The sequence below is a fragment of the Myodes glareolus genome, chromosome 21, assembly GCF_982192425.1.
Source record: "Myodes glareolus chromosome 21, mMyoGla1.1, whole genome shotgun sequence".
NCBI lineage: Eukaryota > Metazoa > Chordata > Mammalia > Rodentia > Cricetidae > Myodes > Myodes glareolus.
In genome coordinates, this window is record NC_142046.1 from 60125102 (window position 1) to 60145971 (window position 20870).

General features: G+C 41.0%; 1 protein-coding gene and 2 long non-coding RNA genes across 3 annotated transcripts in view; 2 read left to right on the top strand and 1 right to left on the bottom strand.

Moving 5' to 3' along the window:
* Positions 1-19835, bottom strand: part of LOC125395024 (uncharacterized) — a 35857-nt gene extending 16022 nt beyond the window's left edge. Inside the window, exon 1 of the long non-coding RNA XR_015735877.1 lies at positions 16063-19835. This is a non-coding gene — a long non-coding RNA (uncharacterized LOC125395024). The remainder of the gene's footprint in view (positions 1-16062) is intronic.
* LOC146890374 (uncharacterized) overlaps positions 1-19948 on the top strand; it is a 38941-nt gene extending 18993 nt beyond the window's left edge. The window contains exons 2-3 of the long non-coding RNA XR_014998776.2: positions 14561-14650; positions 19817-19948. This is a non-coding gene — a long non-coding RNA (uncharacterized LOC146890374). The remainder of the gene's footprint in view (positions 1-14560; positions 14651-19816) is intronic.
* Positions 19949-20463: 515 nt separating this feature from the next.
* The window catches only part of Itprid2 (ITPR interacting domain containing 2), a 35629-nt gene continuing 35222 nt past the window's right edge, over positions 20464-20870 (top strand). The window contains exon 1 of the mRNA XM_085680919.2: positions 20464-20814. Coding sequence (XP_085537045.2) covers positions 20604-20814 — 211 coding nt within the window. The 5' untranslated portion in view covers positions 20464-20603. The remainder of the gene's footprint in view (positions 20815-20870) is intronic.

Consider the following 20870-nt stretch of genomic DNA (forward strand, 5'->3'; position numbering starts at 1 on the left):
TGTGTGCAGAGGACTGTGGTTCCATTTATCAGCATAACCGTTCATTACTCTTGCCTCTTCCAAAGTTAGTTACTTCCTTAATTATTATCCCCTGTTTTGCTCCTAATTATCATATGGAAGTGACACTGATTGTGTAATAAACTATGGAGATTATTGGACATAAAATCCCTATCTCATTTTATAAGCTAATACCTTCCTATTGTAAACTGTAACGGAGAAAACAATAGTTTTTTTTTCAACAAAACTATATATTTTTTCAACAATAGTATTTGGTTTCAACAAAAACTTGAAACTGTAGGGAACCCTTCAGTCGGTCCCACTCTTGCTGGCTTGTCTGTCACCTACAGACTATTTCTTGCTCAATGTCTTCTCTCCACTGCTTTTAAACTTAAGAGCCAGTGCTTTTAAATCTGGTTAATGCAAGCTCTGTAGAAGAAGGGAGAGAAAATATAATAAGGAATCTCTCATTGCTCTCCAGACAGAAAAAGAGAAGGGCCCTTCTTTGATTTGTTTCAGATCTCACTTGCTTCTGAGTGTCTCTAAAAATGTGATTGATGTTAAAGTGCCTGCTTGGACCACTGAGGTGATAAACTTCATATCAGTGACCCTCAACCTTCCTAATGCTGTGACCCTTTGAAAGAGTTGTTCCCCATGTGTGGTTGATGCCCCCAACCATCAACTTATTTTTGTTGCTACTTTACCACTGTAGTTTTGCTATTGTTATGAATGACAATGTAAGTATCTGGGTTTTCTGATGGTTTTAGATGACCCCTGTCAAAGGGACACTCAACCTTCAAAGGGGTTACAATCCACAGGTTGAGAACTGCTACTTTCTGCTGTAGTTCTTCCGTATGGTCCTCATTTGTCTACGAGTTTCAAAAGGCCCAAAAGTTCATCTCGTGCAAAAATACAACACAACTATTTACAGAATGAATGACAAGGTACATGGATAGAATAGTCTATATTTAACATATTTTACTTAGCATTTTACTAATAAGGTATGATAAAAGAACATTTTCACTAAGATGATTAAATTGTCTCTATATAAGATTTATTTGCCAAGCTTAATTCACCAGAAATAATTTACAGTGAATATTTCTAAATTTGTATGTAAATATATGCCCATATATGTTTACATATACACATATGTATAGTACATATATACACAAACTGGATTTTTATTAAACTTTCCATGTTATAAATATGTTTCTTAAAAACGAGAAACTTTGGTGCAAAGTTTAGTTGTATCAGCAATTGTTTGGATGGAGCTGAGTTAACAACCAAAGCACTTTTTTATTGGTAGCTGAGTCAGGTTGACCTGATGGAAAAACCAGGAATTCTAAGAACTTTACAGATGTTGACAGCTACATTAAAGTCCTCGGAGGTGTAGGGCAGCACAGTGTATTTAGCAGGTGGCTTAGTCAAGTGAACTTACAAGTGCTCTAATTTTCTTTTCAGAAATCAACTGCAAATAAAAATTTCCAGGCAGAAAAAATTCTGGATGAGTGTTATGCATGTTTATAGCTTGGGGTATGCACAGGAAGGTTGCTAAAGCTATGGCTGAGAGTAGGGTGTTATAATGACTGCCTCCTATAACTAGTGATTTTTTTTAAAGATGTGTTTACCTGAAAGCAAGTTTGATTTCTCTTAAGTGAGACTGTGTGAGGAGAGCAATAGGAGAGGCATGACAAAGCAGAAAGTGCCATTTCAAGGAGTGGCACTGTACTGTGAACCGTGTCATATTCTCCTGCCATTTCCATCTGGTAAAAATCTCCAGAAAAATGATCTCACTGGCTCTGGTATTGCGAAGTTTCCCTAGGGGAGGTCACACAGGTAGAGTCCAGGCTATTAGCATACACACATGCTCACTGGTATGTGCATATTTGGACACAGATGCATATTGCCAATTGAAAGAATTTCTATTTGCCAGTGTAAGCTACTGCTGACCCTGGGAGTTCAGTTAAAAAACCTTATTCTAGCTGGGCGGTGGTGGCACATGCCTTTAATCCCAGCACTTGTGAGGCAGAGGCAGGCGGATCTCTGTGAGTTCATGGCAGCCTGGTCTACAGAGTGAGTTCCAGGATCAGCTCCAAAGCTACAGAGAAACCCTATCTCAAAAAACCAAACCAAACCAAACCAAAACAAAACAAAAAACTTTATTCTACTCTTGAACCACTGTGGCCACAGTCATGGTATGAAAACACTATGGCAACAACCATGGTACAAAAGAGCTTTGGGAGAATTCACCTGAAAAGAGTGATGTTACTTCTTTCTTCTGTGATACTGAGAGGCAAGGGTGTACAGTTACATGGATATAGGACCATGGCCTAACTTTTATTCATAATTCAGAAGCATGTAGAAGGCATGTAATTATTGCTTCTATGATGATTGTTGTCATGACTATACAGCTGCATTACTTCTCATAGTGAATTATTGCTGATGAAAATGGTCTTTTACATAAATAATCTTAATATCAGATTAAAATCTGTTGTATGCCAGAATTGTTAGGTATTTTGACAAATATCTACTTCACCTTTGCATCTTTTATACTATGTATTCATTGGTTTCTGAATTTTTAAAAATATATATTTCATTTTAAGAATTTTAAAAATGCTAATTAGAATTTCTAAGTTGATGTTGGGTCTGAACCATACATTTTATCAACTTGCTGGGGGGGAGAGATGGTATACTTTCATTAGTTAGGATGCATTTGACAGAAAGTGACAGAAAACACGGAAATAAATCTGACTTACTTGTAAAGGAATTTCACTAGTATCAAATGTTTTCAACTGTGGTATTCCCCAGAGCTGATTAGGTCAGCAGGTTGTGTGGTTTTTTATTGAGGTAGGATCTTTGAAAAATTTGTGTTTTGTCATTCTTAGCATCCAGGCTTACAAAATTAAGTATACAACATCTCCTAGAATTTGAATTTCAACTAAAGAATGCATAAATTTTTATTGTATGCCATGAAATATTGGTATGATAAGTTCCAGTTTAATTGGGTGCTATGTATTTCTGTTTCTTAAATCCAGGCACCCTCTCAGCAGATAATCTTCTGAGGGTGGCTTCCTTTGTGGTCACAAGATAGCTGCTTTGGCTCCTAATGTCATGTTTCATGCCATTATACAAATGGTATGAAAATGATTCTGTTGCTAAGAAGGAGAAGCGGTGGTTTAGTAACTAACAATAGGTGTCATCAAGACACGTCTGGATTTTTGTTGACTAACACAGTTTCCTCTAATAATATGCACTTAGTTCTGTAACAGGATATAATTGACCCTACTTTCTGATTCAGGGATAGAAAGTTGGTCAGCTGTCACATTTATGTGGGAACCTCTGTCCTTCCCTTTTTCTTTTTTCAATCTGTCAATGTTAATATTTCCTTTTGAGATCCTCCATCTTGTTAGAGCTGGGAAATGTCTTTCTACTTGAATAATGAAAATAATGAGGGTACGGAGCCCAGGAACAGGGCTCATTGACACTCTGCCCTCTCTCCACAGCATTGCCAGGACACGCAGTAGACAGGCAGTTCCCCATGCTTTTGCTGGGCAGTTGTTTCCTTCTGCCTAGGGCTGTTTCCTATGCTCCCTTCCTCCTTCCACTCCCCCACTTGCAATAGCTCCACACCTTCAGAGCCTTGTTTGTGTGTAAAGCGCTGATGGTTTTAAATAGGCTTGATAGACTAATCTGTGTTAATATTTACTTTACTAATGTATTGGACCTCTAAGGGAATTTAATGCTTTAATCATTTCATAAGTTCAGCCTCTCAAAAGCTTTTCAGCAGCGCAGCCAGGGCTGGCACCTCAGTGACAGAGCACCTTCAGCTTTCCTTCCAACGCTCCAGAGACAGATGTCTGAACTTTGGTCATTGCTAACTTGGTCTTGTGACTTTCTCCGTCTTCATTCCTCATGGCCTCACACTGCAATGCCTTGGGCTCTGCCGGCCTTTTCTCCACCCTGCTTCCTGTCTCATCCTGAGTGATTCATACATGACTTCAGTATTTATGATGATGCCCCACCCAACATACTAGACTCATAATTTCTTGACCTTCTGAGGTGCATAAGTCTTTTTCCTTTGCGCGTCAGTGTTAACAACCATTGACATGACCTAGAGCTACCTACTCCTCCCCAGTGAGTCCTCACCTGGTGTAATTACAGCAGTACCACCATCTTGGGTGTCTACTCCTTCAACCAGAGCTCTTCCCCGACTTCATCAAACAAGTTCATTCTTCACAAGGAATCGAAAACCTTACAAAACCACACAGGATCATCTCTCTGAAGCCTTCCATTAGCCTACTTCCTCCTGTTCTGACTTTCTTCTTCCAACTGTCTCTAGTTTAGCTAAACAACTAAGTGCTCAACATTTCTCCAATTTCTACCACACCAAATTTCAACCTTGGAACTCCCATCTTAAAGATCTTAAAATTGCTCTTCAAATTCAACACCTGTATGTCTGAACCTACTAAATACAGCCGTTTCTTTCCTAATAGGACCCCTGGATGCTCTACAATAAGGAAGCATCACAGGGTGTGATAAGGAGTGTAGCACTCTCCTTACTTTCTACTCCCATGCGAGCTGGGAGCCTGCTCCTGGAAAAATACCATGGCCATTCTGTACTTTCTTTGCTTTGCCTGCAAGAAGCAGATAGCATGTCTCACAGGTATGTTATGAATAAGCTGCTTAGAGAGGCATATAACTCAAACACACGTTTTTGTATCTCTTTAGTTTTCTATTCAGATTTGGGAACAATGAGGAAACAGACTCGCAGATAAAGGATAAGGTAAACAGATAAGGTATTGCAGAGTTCTTCCATTTAGCCCCAAAGAGCTGGGAACCAATCACACACAGCTTCACCACCCAAGAGAGAACAGGACCCCTCTCTCTCCTAATAAGTAGTCAAGTCTGCAGACAAGAAGACATGCCCTATGGCTGGTACCCCAAGGCTCTTGGCAGAATGAGTTCCCACACAAGAGTTCACAATTTCGCATCTTTCTTTCCAATCTCCACATGACACAGGCTCCATTACTTTTATAGATCATCTGATTCTGGGTATGTTCAGGACGATGGATGACAACTCATTTAAATTACCTTTCTCTGCAAACCTCTGCAGACAAACTGATCTAGGCAGTGAGTGTTTTGGATATGATTTCCAATCTACTGGTAACAAAAGCAAAAATGGATACATGTGGTTATATTAAACTACAGAGGTGCTATACAGCAACCAAGTGAAGAGACACCCTACAAGGAGAATATAATTGCAAATATGTGTATGTATATATATATGTATGTGTGTGGGTGTGTACCAGATAAAGGGTAAAGATTTAAAATATATAAAGAACAGAACTCAATAGCAAGAAAAGAAATAAATTGTTTTTAAAAATGAGAAAGAGACCTGATTTCACATTTCTCTAAAGAAATGACCAACACACCCACTACCACCTGCGGCAGGTGATAGAGATGGCCCTGCGGTCACAGGAGCAGTGAGCTAGCCCTGACCCTCACTGGCTGCAGTGCAGGAGAAAGCGGCTTCTGCTTCTGTCTTAGCAGTCCACTAGAGCTGACCCTGCTGTGAGGACTCAGGTCAACAAGCCCTGAGGGAGTGAGAGCAGGAGAGATGACTCTGCCCCTCCCACCCTGTATGCCTCTGCAGCAATCTGAGAGAGGGCCCTGCATCTTGCCTAGGCAAGACAGTAGAACTGACCCTGGTAACATAATTGAGGCGGGACCCAGATCTGAGGGCCCAAGAGCAGGAGAACTGGCCCTGCTCCTTGCTGTAGGCTGCACTGGCTGAGCTGGCCTGGGCAGTGCTGGAGAGCTCATCTGGGTAGTGACAATGAGGGAAGCTAATGAGATGACTGATGCAGCTACCACCCAGGCCCAGACCAGAGCGGAGTTGGCCAACCCCAACATCCACCAAATGTATGAACTATTGGAGCATGTGACAGGAGGAACCTACAAACCCAAAATGCAGGATCTCCATGGACAAAGGACAACAACAGACTATCCAAGAAGAGCCCCATTACCTGTGCTATAATAGAAACCAGAGGCCTCGAACCAGATCAATGACTCAGAGCAATGGACACTTACAAGTAAAGATATGGACTAAAGTGACTCCCCAGGACACTCTACAGCCTCCATGACAAGATTCTTCCTTTTGCTGCTGTTTTTGTTTTGGTTTTTTGTTTTGTTTGGCTATTGGTTTTTCTTTTAAATTTGGTTTTGTTTTGGGGGAGGTTTCAAGGGCAGAGGGCAGATGCAAGGGGACAGGGAGAGAAGTGGGATCACAGCGCATGATTTGAAGGCCACAAAGAGTCAAAGTAAAACAAAGGACCAAAAGGTATTTGAAAACTGTTCAACACTACTAACCATCAGAAAAATGCACATTATACCAACAAAGACATACAATCTTACACCTTTACAATGACTTCTAACAAAACAAAAGCTCACCAGTGTTGGCAAGAATGAGAAGAGGGAAGACCTGAGAACCAGTTTGAGCAGGTAAATTGGTGGAGTGATTATGGAAAGCGGCATGGAGGTTCCTCAAAATTTAAGAACAGAATTGCTAGACGATCCAGCAGTCTCGTAACTGTATTCCTGTAGGAAATGATCAGTCAGCACGAGAACACTCAAGAGGCAATTGCACTCGTGTTTACTGCAGTGATGTTAATATTTAAAATATATGGAAGAAACCTGTGTCCATGTACAAATAAATGGATAAAATGTGATTTGTAGTCATGTGCTACGGAAAGAAAACTAGCCTCTCATTTGCGTTAACACAGATGAGTGTGGAGGACATTATGTTGAGTAAAAGGAGGCACAGGAACACAAATACCATGCAGTTTGCCACATGGGCACCACCCCAGTTCTTCAGCAGAGCAGCAATACACCTGTAATTCCAGCTCTGCATTCTATCCTAGCTAATGTGTGCTACTTTTCTGCTGCTGTGGCAGAACACCACAGCCAACAACATAAAGAAGGAAGAGTTTGTGTAGATGATGGTTCCGGTGTTGTAAGTCTATGGTGATGGGGGAGTATAATGGCAAGGGATAGGCATGGTGTCAGGAAGAGGAAGCTGAGTGCCCACATTTTAAACCACAAGCAGCATGCAGAGAGTGAAGTGGCAGTGGCACAAGACTCTTAATCTCAAAACAATGAAATACTTCCTCTAGCTGAGCTCACTCCCTCCTTAAACTTCCCTAGACAGCACCAATAACTGGAGACCAAGTGCAAACATCCAGGCACCTAGGGAGTCATTCTCATCCAAAGCAACACACACACACACACACACACACACACACACACACATGCGCGCGATTTTCTACTTCTTGTGGTTTCTGAATTATTGAAAAATGATGGAATGATGGTAATTGTGAAGTTAATATTAAGAATAAGTTCAGAAGAATCCAAAATTAGGACTTGCTTCAGCTAGCACAAACTTTTGCGATTTTTATGGCCAAATATCTGTATAATGGTTTTCCTGCTTTTTTGTTGTAGGTTAGTGAATTGTCTCAGTGTGAATACCCATACCACTTCCTGTTTCCTTCTTCTCAAAGAACTGGGCTACAGATTTCCCCTCTAATCAAGTCTCCATTCTTCACCATTGTTAGGAAGGTCAGAAATCACCTCTGCAGCCAAACTACACTCAGTTCTGTCTTCATCCTAATGAACTCATCAGGAAGTCAGCAAAGTTGATTTCTTCCTTTCAAGCCTGTTCTCTTGATTCCACTTTCTCTTTTTCTGTCTCATAGGTTTATTTTTCTCAGTCTCCTTTGATGAATTTTCTTCATTCACCGACCTCTAAGGTATGAAGTGCCGCAACATACTGCCCTTAGGTATCTCTTCCCACCATTCTTTACCAGTTCCCAATTTATGGCCCCACCTAACTTTTGGATATTAGATATTACATATTTATCTATTACTCCCTAAATTATATTTAAGTCCAATTTTTCTCCTGAGCTCATTCTCCATAGTTGCATGCTTATTCTACCTTTCTAACTACCTGAAAAGTTCTTCCAACTTAACACAACCAATAACTTTTTCCAAGACTGTTCCACTAAAAGTCTCCCTTGCCTCAGCCCGAACACAATCTTTAGTTTCTCAATAAATGAATCACTCTTACCCTTATTCTTGTTATACAGCACTTCTAACCCATAGCAAGTCCAGCTGCCTTTATCCTCAAGACACACCTATCATCCCCACCATCTATCACCTGGTTCAGCCCTGTTATTCCATACTCTTCTTTTTTTCCTCCATTCCTATCTTCACCACATTCGTCACATTCATGAAGAACAGTTAGAATCAGTCCTCAAAAACACGAGTCAGGTCACGCAATCCCTCTGCTTAGCCTCTGCTCTCACTGAATTAGAAGCATGTTACTTCAGGGGCCTAAAGAGCACTGTGGTATAGTTCTCTCTCCCACCTCACACAGGGAGGGCTGGTGAGCTGAGGATGGGAATTTGGGGAAGACAGGAGCATATATGAAGGAAGAACAGATCCAACTGCACAGGCCGAGAAACACAATGGAATGGAAGGAGTAGGGAGTTCTTCCAAAAGATAAAGGCTAGTTATGAAATAGGCCGTTTATGGTTGTCACCTCACTGGGTATACAGCAGCTTCCTTGGTGAGTAGGCAGAGACTGACAAGAACCATGGCGATGGAAGGCCATGAAATACACGTGCACTGAGTCCAGCTTTCCACAGTTCTAGCCGGAACTCTGCTTGTGAAAGCTTGGAGACACCTCTCAACCAGTGATCCTTATAAACATTGTCATTTAATATGTACAGTAATATACTCAGTTCTTTTTTTTCTGCCTGATTCTCCTTAATCATAAACAAATTAACATCAAATATTCAATCTTTATAGTATTTTCTGTCACATCAAATAGCATCAATAAACACCTTTTTAATAAAAATTGAAAACAAAGGTCGGGCAGGTCATTCTTGTTCTTCCCCCGACCCTGCCACACACACCTATTTCTAAGATGTCAGTGTCAGTAGCCCTATTGTTACTGCGCTAACACAGTTGTTCACCATCTGCACCAAATGCCAATTAATACACTTTCTATCTGATTGCCTTGCTTGAGGCCAGCTGAACTCTTTCAACTTTAAAGTTATTATTTATTTATTTCAATAGCGCATGTTAGTTAAAAATCGAAAAAAAAAAAACAGAATCCCTCAGGTCAGTGACTCAAAACCTACCTACCATCTTAACCTCAATTATGATAGTTCTTCACATGCATTAATATATTCATACTGAAATATAATGTGTGGGGTCATGTGTATACTCCCCTTATTCCTACTTAGTTAGACAGCTATAGCCTTCCAAGTTCAAGTAGTTTTCCTGCCCCCTACTAAGTTGTCAATGTGATTTTAAACAGTTTGGAAAAGACTTAGCCATAATGCTGCCATTTAACAGTTTTTTTGTTCATTCTCTTGTTTCCTCTGTAAAATATGTATTTCCATGATTAAACACAATTTTCTATACTTTCCCAATATACTTGACTTAGCTGTTTCTTGTTATAGCATAGAAAGGGATGTTCAAAAACAATAAAACGCCACTTTGCAGAATAAATGAAGGCAGAATGAGGACAGGGCGGAGGCAAACTAGAGCAAGGTCTAAGATGCACACCATGGCGGCCTACTCATCTGCCCTACATGAGCCACACACTTGGCACCATCTTCCTAGCGGCCAATGCAGCACAAACTTGGTCGGTTGTTCAGTACCAGTGAGAAAATACATAAAGCCTGACAATTTTAACTGTTCTTGCAATAAATACTGTAAAAAGAGTTTCTATGGGAGTTCTCTACCGAGAATCTAAGATAAGATACCGTTTTGTTGTTTTTGAGGTGTACAAAGCTGCTTTGTTACTTCTGACTGAATCTGGTAACACTGAATTTAAACCTCTCTTGCTAATCAACTTTCTGATTAATCCTACTAGGACTTTGTGTGAACCTTCCACATATGTAGCACTTCGCCAAACATGAAGGATGACATAGATTAGCTTCCCACTCTGCTTTCATATCACTGCTCACATGTAGCATTGAGACTGGCAGGTGTTACTGTGTGAACTACAGGGTAATCTTGTAAAATATATACTTATGGAAACCACTGAATGCTACCAAAGCAGCAAAGGGGCGGCCTGGCTCCAAGACTGTTCTTCAGTCCTGGGTAAATATTGATATATTGACACAATCATGCATAATGACATTGTACAGTCAGGATAGTAGCTGCATTTGTATCCTTTAGAAAACTTTGAATGTTTTTTCTCCTCATGTTAGTGTTTTATTTTAATTATATTTATTGTATAGATTTCTGGGGTACAGTGTGACAGTATCTATTGGCAATGTGTGATGATCAAATCTGGGTAGTTAACATATTCACCTAGTTCAATATATGTTACAATTTTAAATATTTCTTAAGTAATCTTTTAAAAAGATGTATTTACTTTATATGTATGGGCGTTTTTGCCTAGATGTGTGTCTGTGCACCAGAGGTATGTGGTATCCATGGAAGCCAGAAGAGGGCATTGAATCCTCTGGACCTAGAGTTAAAGCCCGTGTGAGGCCCAAAGTGGATGCGCGTCCTCTGGATGATGAGCCTCTTAGCTGCTCAGCCACGGCTCCATCCCCATAAGTAAACAATTAAGGTACTAGGACCCACAGCTGGCATTTGAGTTTCGCTGTGAAGGCTAGAATTTAGGTTCCGATACTGAATCCCTCATGTTCTTATCATGAACCTATCCCCTTAGATAATACTCTGAGGATCAAAAAGTAGCTAGACCAGATATGTTACAGACTTAGCCTATTGCTTCTAGTATAGAATATTATGCTTCCATACACGACTGAAAAATAAGTTAAAGAACACCCTCGGGCTATAGAGTGAATACTGATGCAGGGGGGAGTGATAGGTTTGGGAACTGAATAATATCAATTTTTCTGTGGATTTTTACGATTACTTGCTAGTGAGAAACTTAGATGTTAAAATTATTACTTGCCGTTCTGATGATTTGATAATATAAAAGCCATTTTACATATTTACATTTATCAATAAATATAAACTCCCTGAGATACATAGTTTATACGAAAGGAAGATTTTTATTATAGGATATAATGTATCTTACATGTTTGCATATAGTACTGAAATCAATAGGCACATAGATTATCTAGACATGTTCCTACATTGTACGACTCTAAAGGCAGATTGAATGGTATCCAATCCAATCCAATTATTCCCAGAGGAGTAAAGGAAGGGATGGTTGGTTAACTATTGAATGGCTATAACTCTACACCTATAGTAAGTTAAAAAAAAAAGTTATCAAAAGAGCCCACTTACAAACAGAAGTCTGTGGTGCTTCAAAGGACTATGAAAAATTGTGGTAAATTGCCCCTCACTTCCACCAGACACCAGCCGAAAAGGCTGCATCAGAGTTGGGATACTTCCTTCTGCATCACCAGCACCTCATGCTACCCTCACCCTGCCTAACCATCCTTAAAATGACAACATACGCTCCAGCAGACAGGGCTGTTTCCCATTGTGGTTTTAAACGTTGTGTGTAGCTGCTTCAAAGTCTATTAGCACACAGACTTGAACTTGTGTAGTTGAGGGCCTGGGAATATTACAACAAGCTTGAAGTTTCCCAAGTAGCACTGAAGTGTATCTATTGCTAGACTGTCTTGAGATGTTTCTCTGCCAGTTATGAAATGCTTTATAGAGAAGACTTGTTATGACTATGAGTCTCATGTATAAATGAGACTAAAACAAACATCTTACTGGTAGTTCTCCTACTCTATGAGCCACATGGTAAAGGTTGTAGCATAATTTATGATAATGCAAAGAAAAACAATCCAGAACGCTCCTGATTACAGGTCAACAGTGTTTCAGAGGATTCTGGAAATCCACTTAAATGATGACTGTAAATATTCTTAGCATTAAAGCTTGTAAGTGTCCTTATTTAAAATGAACCTGTGTGTATCTGAGTGTATGTATGTGCATTGTGTGCTTTCAGAAGTCAACAAAGATTAAGCAAGGAATTAGATTCCCGGGAACTGGAATTACAGAAGGTTGGTTGTGAGCTGCCACTGGGCAATGGGAGTCAAATGTGTCCTCTGAAAGAGCAATTAAGGCTCCTTCAGATCAGTTAATGCTGATCTATATCCCAAGTCTGTATTATTTATTTACTACCATGGGTATGCCTGTGTTTCTGTCTGGGGATATGAGCTTCACGAATGTACTGGTGCTTGCAGAGGCCAGAGGCCTTGGATCCTGTTGTAGGAAGGCCACTCAGCAGCTCAAACCCAAAATAACCACAGAGAAACTGTTTTAATTAAATCGCTGCTTGTCTTATTAGCCCTAGCTTCTTATTGGCTAACTCTTACATATTAATTTAACCCATCTCCATTAATCTGTGTATCGCCATGTGGCTGTGGCTTACTGGATAAAGTTCCTGTCCAGTGTCTGTCTCTGGTGGGACTACATGACTTCTCCCTGACTCTGCCTTCTTTCTTCCAGCATTCAGTTTAGTTTTCCCCACCCTATCACAGGCCTACAACAGCTTCTTTATTAACCAATGGTGTTCACAGCATACAGAGGGGAATCCCACATCAGGCCCCCCAGGGGCTAAAGTTACAAGCTGTGGGAACTTCAGTATGTGGATCCTGGGAACTGAACTGGGTCCTCTGCTAGAGTAGTATATGAGGTTGCTGAGACCCTAAATGTATTCATTTTATAAGCAATGTTTATATTTTCAAAAAAAAATCCCAGAAGTGATAATGTATGATTTCTCAGGATGCTCAAGTTAAAGTGTTAAGGTATGTACAGCTATTGCCTAAAACTTCCTGGTAGAATCCCAGAGGGAAATAAGCAACCTGGAAGGCTGATATGGACTCTTGTCACTGACTACCTGCTGGCCTGAGGCAGGCTCCCTAATATTTCTATCTCAGTCTTGTTGCCCTGAAAAACACCCACGGGTTGGAGTACGTAAATCTCTCCCCAGGAGTCCATGAGCTTTCCGTGCCCCTGCTCCTCTGCCCAGCTGTAAGTGAGGAGGCCTGCGATGTTCACACAGCTGCTGGCTCCAATAGCCAGGCTCAGGTTCCACGAGGCAGCTGTGCAGGGTAAGCTAAAGTGTGAGCGTGGTAGGGAGAGCCTTGGTTCCACTCAGCCACTCAAGAAGTGTACTAGTGTGTGGTCTGGAATGTTACTGTCTCAAAATCCAGCTTTTCTACCCATAAAACTGGAACGATATAAGTATTTAAAGAATTTGGTGAGTTTTGTTTGTTTGTTTTATTAAGAGAGACAGTGTCAGTATAGATCTAAACATTGTGACTGGTCACAAAGGAAATACCTAGTTAAAACTACTCATTTTATAACATTGCCATTTCCTGAAGTTCACTGAAATAATTGCCCTGTTAAAACGTCTACGAAGAGATATCAACATATCTGAAAGAAGGTGTGTTTGAAGGGTTTAAAGTATCAACCTGAGAGGATTTGTTAAAAACCTACAGGAAAATCACAGACTCAGAAGAATATTGAAAGTTAAGCAAACAATCTGTACAGAACTTTTACCTTGTGACTCTTTTACGTAATAACAATCTACCAATGAGCATGCTACATGCCGTGAGCTGTGTGATCTGCACTAATGTAATCTAGGCCAAACTTGCTACCTTGCAGCTTTAAAACAATTTTATGCCCAATGAGATAAGATTTCAATGAAATTCGCTTTACATTTTTATTCTTTTGACATAGACTATAGGGGTTTAGAGTTCTTAATGATAATAAGATAATAAAGTTAAGTCCCCTTAACTTTCATTATAATGTAGATTATGTTAAATAAAAATAAACAACATAAAATCATTCCTAGGTAGGAGAGACAAATTTTAAAGGAAAAATAATATTTTATTATTTAAAAATTATTACTCCAAAGAGAAGTGAAAGGAAAGAGGTTCTCTAAATGTGGGAATGGAATACTACAGTTTGTTTTTCACTAGAGTAGGGATACCTATTTATTTTGATCCTAGTATTTCCATGGGCAGATTAAATTTCAAACAGACATCTATTTATTTACCGACAGTTGTCACCTTGACTTGTAGAAGCACCGCCCAGGGATGACACCTGTACAAGGAACTCAGTGTTCCTTGGCTTTTCCTATAACTCTGGGAGAGGAGTCTGGGAATAGGACACTTCTCACTGTAGGATCCTTTACAGTATAGTCATTAGCTCACAGTAATCATGCTGGGTCAACCTGCGTTAAGGAAGATCTTGGGAATTATAGAAGTCTGTAGCAAGAGTTCTGAGTTAGCATTCTTTTTAAAGACTGTCTCCATTGGGGCTGGAGAGATGGATCAGTGGGTGGTTAAGGGAGCTTGCTGCTCTTGCAAAGGATGAGAGTTTAGTTCCCAAAACCCATGTCAGAAGGGAAACAGACACCCTTCAGCCCTGGGATCCAACCATGGTTGCTTTCTTGGGCACCTGCTTGCATATGCACACACCCACACACAGGCATGCACATATACACATAATTAAAAAAATAATAAAACCCAAATCCTACCATATCTCCTTGTAGATTCTGGATTTCTTTTTGCTCATGGGATGTGAACACCTGTGTGATATATTGTGCCTTGTGGAAAATAGGAAGTTTTCTTCACAGTATTGGGTGAGTAACATGTTTAATAGGAAGTAGACTGTACTTGCTTATAAATCTTGAATACATCTATATTAAATGTTAAATACCTCAAATGCATGAAACTATTATACAGACTTGTTTATTATCAAATTCAACACAAAAATTTCTTAGGAACTAGCTTATTTTCTGTCTCCACAGTTCTACTTCCTCTAATAGTTCATTTCTGGATTAACTTTCATGGGACCTGGCTGACCTAAAAGCTATTGGAAATAGAAATGAACATGGACTCTATATATAGCTTTCTAATTCTTTGTCTGAAAGCTCGAGAAAGCAGTTAGTTAATGTGTGTGCCTTTCAGGTCTGAAGTAAGAAAGAGGCAAAGGCGTCTCAAAACTGTTCTGAGCTAGAGACGCGCTGGCTCTGCAGGGGACCCACTGTGACAGCGCTAGTTGAAACCAAGTGTCATTATTTTGATGTCTTACCTGATAGACTTTGCACTTTTTATTTAGAGCTGATTAAAGGAAATGGAGAAGTTGAAAGTTAAGAAGCAGCCAATCCTGTCTGTGGCTGGAAAAGGCACCGCTTTCTCCTTATTTTACTCTTAAACTGGCCAAGCCTTGTTCACTTTGGCTTCATTTTTAAAATGCATTTCTGGTGAGTGAGGAAAGGTTTTTGTGCTGTGTTTTCAATGACTCCCCCAAAATAACTCTATTGAACTTGTGAAGGGTCCTGTTCTGAATGCAGATTTTGTTTGTTCTTCAGTGGGCATGAAGTAGCTGCAGAAATGAGATTAGAGATGGGAAATGTCGTGGGGGAAGCTAGTGTAGTTCGTATTTACTAAGGATCAGGTGAATGTCAAAGAAATGACTGTGTTTTTAAAAAAGTGTGTGTGTGCACGCACGTGTGCGTGTGTGTTCGTGTGCTCGTGCGCATGTTCATGCATTCTCACATGTGAAACAACTGCTATGAACACTGTCCTCACAAAGCTTTTCAGATATATCAAAAGTGCCGGGATATACCACATATCTGGGATAGATCACATATCCGGGATAGACCACATATCCGGGATAGACCACATATCCGGGATAGACCACACATCCGGATAGACCACATATCCAGGATAGACCACATATACAGGCACTAACATTTTTTCTTTCACCTTTATAAAAGGCACAAAGAAAGTCTTATATAGTATAAATCCATATTCTAAATTAGAATTAGAATGTAAATTAGAATACATAATTCTAAATCTACACATAGCAAAATTTTAAAGTTCTAGTTGGTTTAAGTGAAAAATAATAATATATAAAAATACAAATGTTTGGAAATAATCAAGTTAAGAAGAAAGTGTGTATCAAAAATTGACCACATTACAGGACGATGTTAATTCTTAGGAACTTAAGACATTATCCTATTGTGTTCTATAATGAAAAAAGTCTTACCATCAGCAAGTACTGGCATAGGGCGAGCATTTGATATAGTTCCTTGCACTTCTGTAAAATCTTGCATGATTCAAGATGTCTGAGATCTTTAAAAGCAACATTTTAGGGCAGGACTAAGAAAGGAAAAGAACAGAGATGAATCCAAACTTGAGAATCTAGGCTTCACAGATGAATTAGAAATATTTTGGCTTTCCCATATAACTTCCCCATATGTCTAGTGAGGAGGCTCCAACGCCTCCTTTGACTGATTTCTTGAATTCACAAACCAAACCAAATGGAGTTTATTTATTCTGTTACATAATCTTGCTTCTCCACTGTGGATGAAGAATATATGGCATGTAACCTGTTGCTTAGAAACAGGAGACAACTGAGTAAGTGGGGGGGTGGGAGCGGGTGGGGGGAAACTGGCTACAAATTCACTGTGGAAAGGGTAAATCTAGAATTGTACAAACACGCAATTGTGACCCAAGAACAAGTAATAAAACTGGCAGTCCTCCAATGTGTATAACATCAGAAAATATCCTACTTGCCTGTTGAATTAATACTCTGTAAGGCAGTTTTCAAGTTATTTACACCGTTCCCTCTGATGCACAACCTGATAAAAAACGGAAAGCAAAAGTAGCAGATGGTTGTGCTATACTGGTGTTTCCAATAAGAAAAACAAAGTAATCCAGTAATGACTGATTTGTTACTGGTCTGGAAAGTCTAATCACAGGTTTGAGTTATATATATGAGAAGATTTTATTATTCTAAAATATGTACAATAACTAGAATACTAAAACAAAATATATTTGAATGATTAATAATAGCTTATTGAAATAGATCAAAGAACTGACCAAAGTCAGGCTAAGTAGGTTTCAGCAGAGTTCATTTATTATACCTGTTTTATAAATAAGCCATTGGGTATTTCTGAAGAGTTCATTCTTACTGAGTGACTTCTTCCCTCAATTCTACCCTATTTGCAAACTTTCCCCTGCTGTCACTGGAAATGCTAACAGATGCTGAGGACCCACAAGGTTTTCTTCTGAAATGAATTTTAGAATTATTGAGCTAAACCAAACTGTCATATTTGTTTAGAATAACCCATGAAGGAGCCTCCTTTGTTCAGTAGGCACCATGCCACCCTCACATAAAATATGCTTTAGGCATTTCCCAAGCATTTAATACTGGAATTGGGCTGGCATAGAAGAAAGTGGAGACCACAGTAACACAGAATGTGGTGTTATCACCAAAAGAGAGGGAAAATATTCGATATAACTACAATTCTGCCATCCTCAGATCAGATTTTGATTTCATAGATATAAATGAAACAGTATCTTAGCTAGAATCTAAAGGCTTCAATGTAACTCACACCAAAATAAATCTACTTTATTAAATCAAATTAGAATCTAATTCTAATTTGAGACCTGTGTTAAGAAAATTTACATGATATCATATATCACTCACTATTGAAGCATTTCCACCTAAATTTAGTTATTTAACCACAGTTTGTTTTTTGTTCTATTCTGAAGTTACTATAATTTAAAAAAAATCTTTATAAAAATAGAACCAGGAGTTATTCACTAGTATTAGAGAAATTTCCTCTATGTGAAATTGACTTAATTTTGTCTCCTGACACACAATAATATAACAGCACTAATGAACATCTACTTGATTTTCTGTAACCCTCACAACTTGTCGTAATGTGAACAACAGTTATGACTGTGAGTTCGCATATGAAGATAGTGATCCCAGACAGAAGGAAAACACTCAGCTCTGGTCTAATACCAAAGGTCTCCCCCTTTCTACTCTATATTGTCAGCTGACATTGTCCATATTTATATAACTGTTTCTCCTTTCCATAAACATCAGTGACTTAGACAATATTTTAATTATTGTTATTTAACAATATTTAACAATGCAGATTTTGCAACTGGTCTAGCCTAGGGTACTTGCCTGGAAAACATCCAAATGCCTAGACTCTCCTCAGGTTTAGTATTCATTATTGAACAAATCAAATACCCTGGCTGGGCATTAAAAATAACCTCTGAGTTGACCACACAAATGCCTTTGTTTTTAAGGTAATAACATGCTCTCTGAGAATTTTCTTCTCAAGAAAATATACTTTTTTCATTCTCCATTAAGTTTTGCAATGTAAAATAAAATATTTGTGCTACTGCAGATTCAATAATTGCTATACTCTCTTCTCATATTTCCTGAGGTTACTCCCTTTTTTCTTTGATTGTGGTTGAATGACTTGTAACTGTAAGTTATACTCCATTACTGCTTTTCCCCAGAATTCTTCACTCTCTAAAAATTTAAACAAAACTAATTAAAAAAAATACTCACTGCAAAAAAACCACAAAGAAAACATATTCCTAATTTGTCTCCTTTGAAGAACAATGACAAGTAGACAACTAGGCTCAAGCAGTCAGTGCTCCACGTAGAATAGGTGTTGTGTTAGAATGACTAGAAAGATATTAAAACATATTTGCTAAGCTCTCATTTGTACAATGTGGCTGGTAAACTAAACCTATTGTCTGGATCCAGTCATATTATTTGCTGCACAATCAGTGCCCCATTCTGTCACATACCAAGGGACTGTTAGCGGGTTTTGATCATGACTGGTGAACCACAGAGTGAAGGAATTCTGGATCAGCTGATCTGTCCATTCAGGTATTAGGCAGAGTAGAAATGAATTAAAGGACAAGGAAAACGAGCCAGCCACAGCACATGACCAAGACAGGATGGAAGCCGGGGACAGCAGATGGATGGGACAGGATCCAGCACGGTCCTGGACTAAACTATGAGGCCGTGAACTCGGCAGCATCTGACCAAGCCCATGACAGACGACAGACACCTCCTTGTCGTCTGTCTCACCTCACACAGCTGCTTTGGAAGGACGCTAGGGAGTGAGCTTCACCCTCAGGACAGAACTCCTGAATGTCTAGACATATTAAGAACGAGAAGATTCTTTACTCGAGAAAGGCCAACACTGAGACGCTGGAAGCATCCTAACCCCTTTACATTTCACCGGAAGTGCGAGAGATCACACTGTGATGGCTCTGGGAAGCCAGCCCGGATTTGGGATTTGATCTTGGCGATATTGATAAAACCATCAGGAGTTGTTGTGAACTATCAAACATATGGACTAGGCTAGAAAGAGGACAGGAAAGAACAAGAAGGCCAAGGAGCTATTTTTAAAAGTATATGGGTTAGGTGTAAGCGCATGCATGGAAGACTACCTTTCTACCTCAAGAACATTTGACACCCTAAAATTTCCAAAAATTATTTCCCTTGCTTACTAATGCACACTGGAACTGAAATTTTATTAACTGTAAATATCTATTTCAAGTGGAAATTTTCTTCCTTATTATTTATGTTAAAAAAGTGTTCTTGCTAGCAATGGTAAGACTAAAACAGGAAATATTCCTTGTTTTCGGAGTTCAGACCATGCACAATAAAATACTGAAAATCTTCTATATTATGTGTAGATAGTTTAGAAATAACACTAGCGTTGATGTTCGCTGTTTGTAAGTCACACTTTGTCTCATTCTGGATAGAATCTTAATCTTTTTTCTCATTAGAGATAAAAATGTGATAAAGTGTTGGGGGGGGATGCCGAGGCTCATTTCATTTCAGAACCTTGGCAACTCTCTGCTTCTGTCGCTTCCCCTAACCCTCCAATCCCAAGCAGCTAGCTAGCTCTACAGTTCCAGGGCCATTTCTTGCTTCGGTCGGCAGCTTCCATGTGGTATTGTCCTTCCTTTCTCAGCACATTCCCATCACTCGCAAGAGCCAGGACGGACATTTCTCAAGGAGTGCAAGCAGCACCGGGGGAGGCTTTCACACTCGGTGCAACCCCCTGCTCCTTTCATCCTCGCCCAACCAACCCCGCAGGCATCCCACACTGGAGCAGCGCCTCGAAGGAGAGGTCTCAGCAGCCCAGCCACTCGCTCGCACGCGGGGGCGAGTTACGAGACTTGGCCTTGGCACTTTACCTCCGTCGCTGGCTGAGCGGGGAGCTGAGAGAAGGAAAAGCTAAGAGCAAGCAAACAAACAAACAAATCTGGCTCTTTCCTGCCGCAACTGCCAAAGGGGCGGGTCGGCTCCGGGCCCGTCAGGCCAAGCCCCGCCCGGACTCGCCGCTGGGGCTCCCTGAGAGAGCGCCACCGGAAGGAGGCGTGGTGGCCTTCGTGGGCGGGGCGCTCTGCCGCGAGGGGGCCGGACCGTGTCTCGCGGGGGCGGGGCTAGGCGGAACGGGGCGGGGCCTCGGAGTGGGCGGGGTCGGGTCGGCCGGGCGCTCGGCGCCTACCGCGCTCTCCGGAGCCACTCGCGCCGCTGCGCCCCGCCAGGCCGGGTTCACGTGAAGCGCCGGCCCTCCGCCCCTCCCTCCCTTCCTTCCCTCCCTCCCTCCCCGTCCCCTCCTCCTGCGGCGCTCGCTCCCGCTCCCCCGGGCCCCCTGCCCGGCTGGGCGCTGACAGCAGCGGCGGGGGTCCCCGCAGCCGCCGCCGTGTCCCGCGTAGGCTCGGGCTGGGCCCGCGGAAGCCCCCAGTGCGGCCATGAACCGACCCCTGACGGCGTCGGCGGAGGCGGAGGAGGAACTGGAGTGGCAAGTGGCGAGTCGCAGGAGGAAGGCCTGGGCCAAGTGCCGCAGCTCCTGGCAGGCGTCTGAGACGGAGGATCTGTCCACAGAGGCGACGACACAGGACGAGGACGAGGACGACGAGGAGGACCTCCCCGGCGCGAAGCTGCCGGCGGCCGCGGGGCGAGGTCGGTTCGCCGGGACGTGCGGGCGGGGAGGTGGCACGGGCGCTGGGACCGGACGA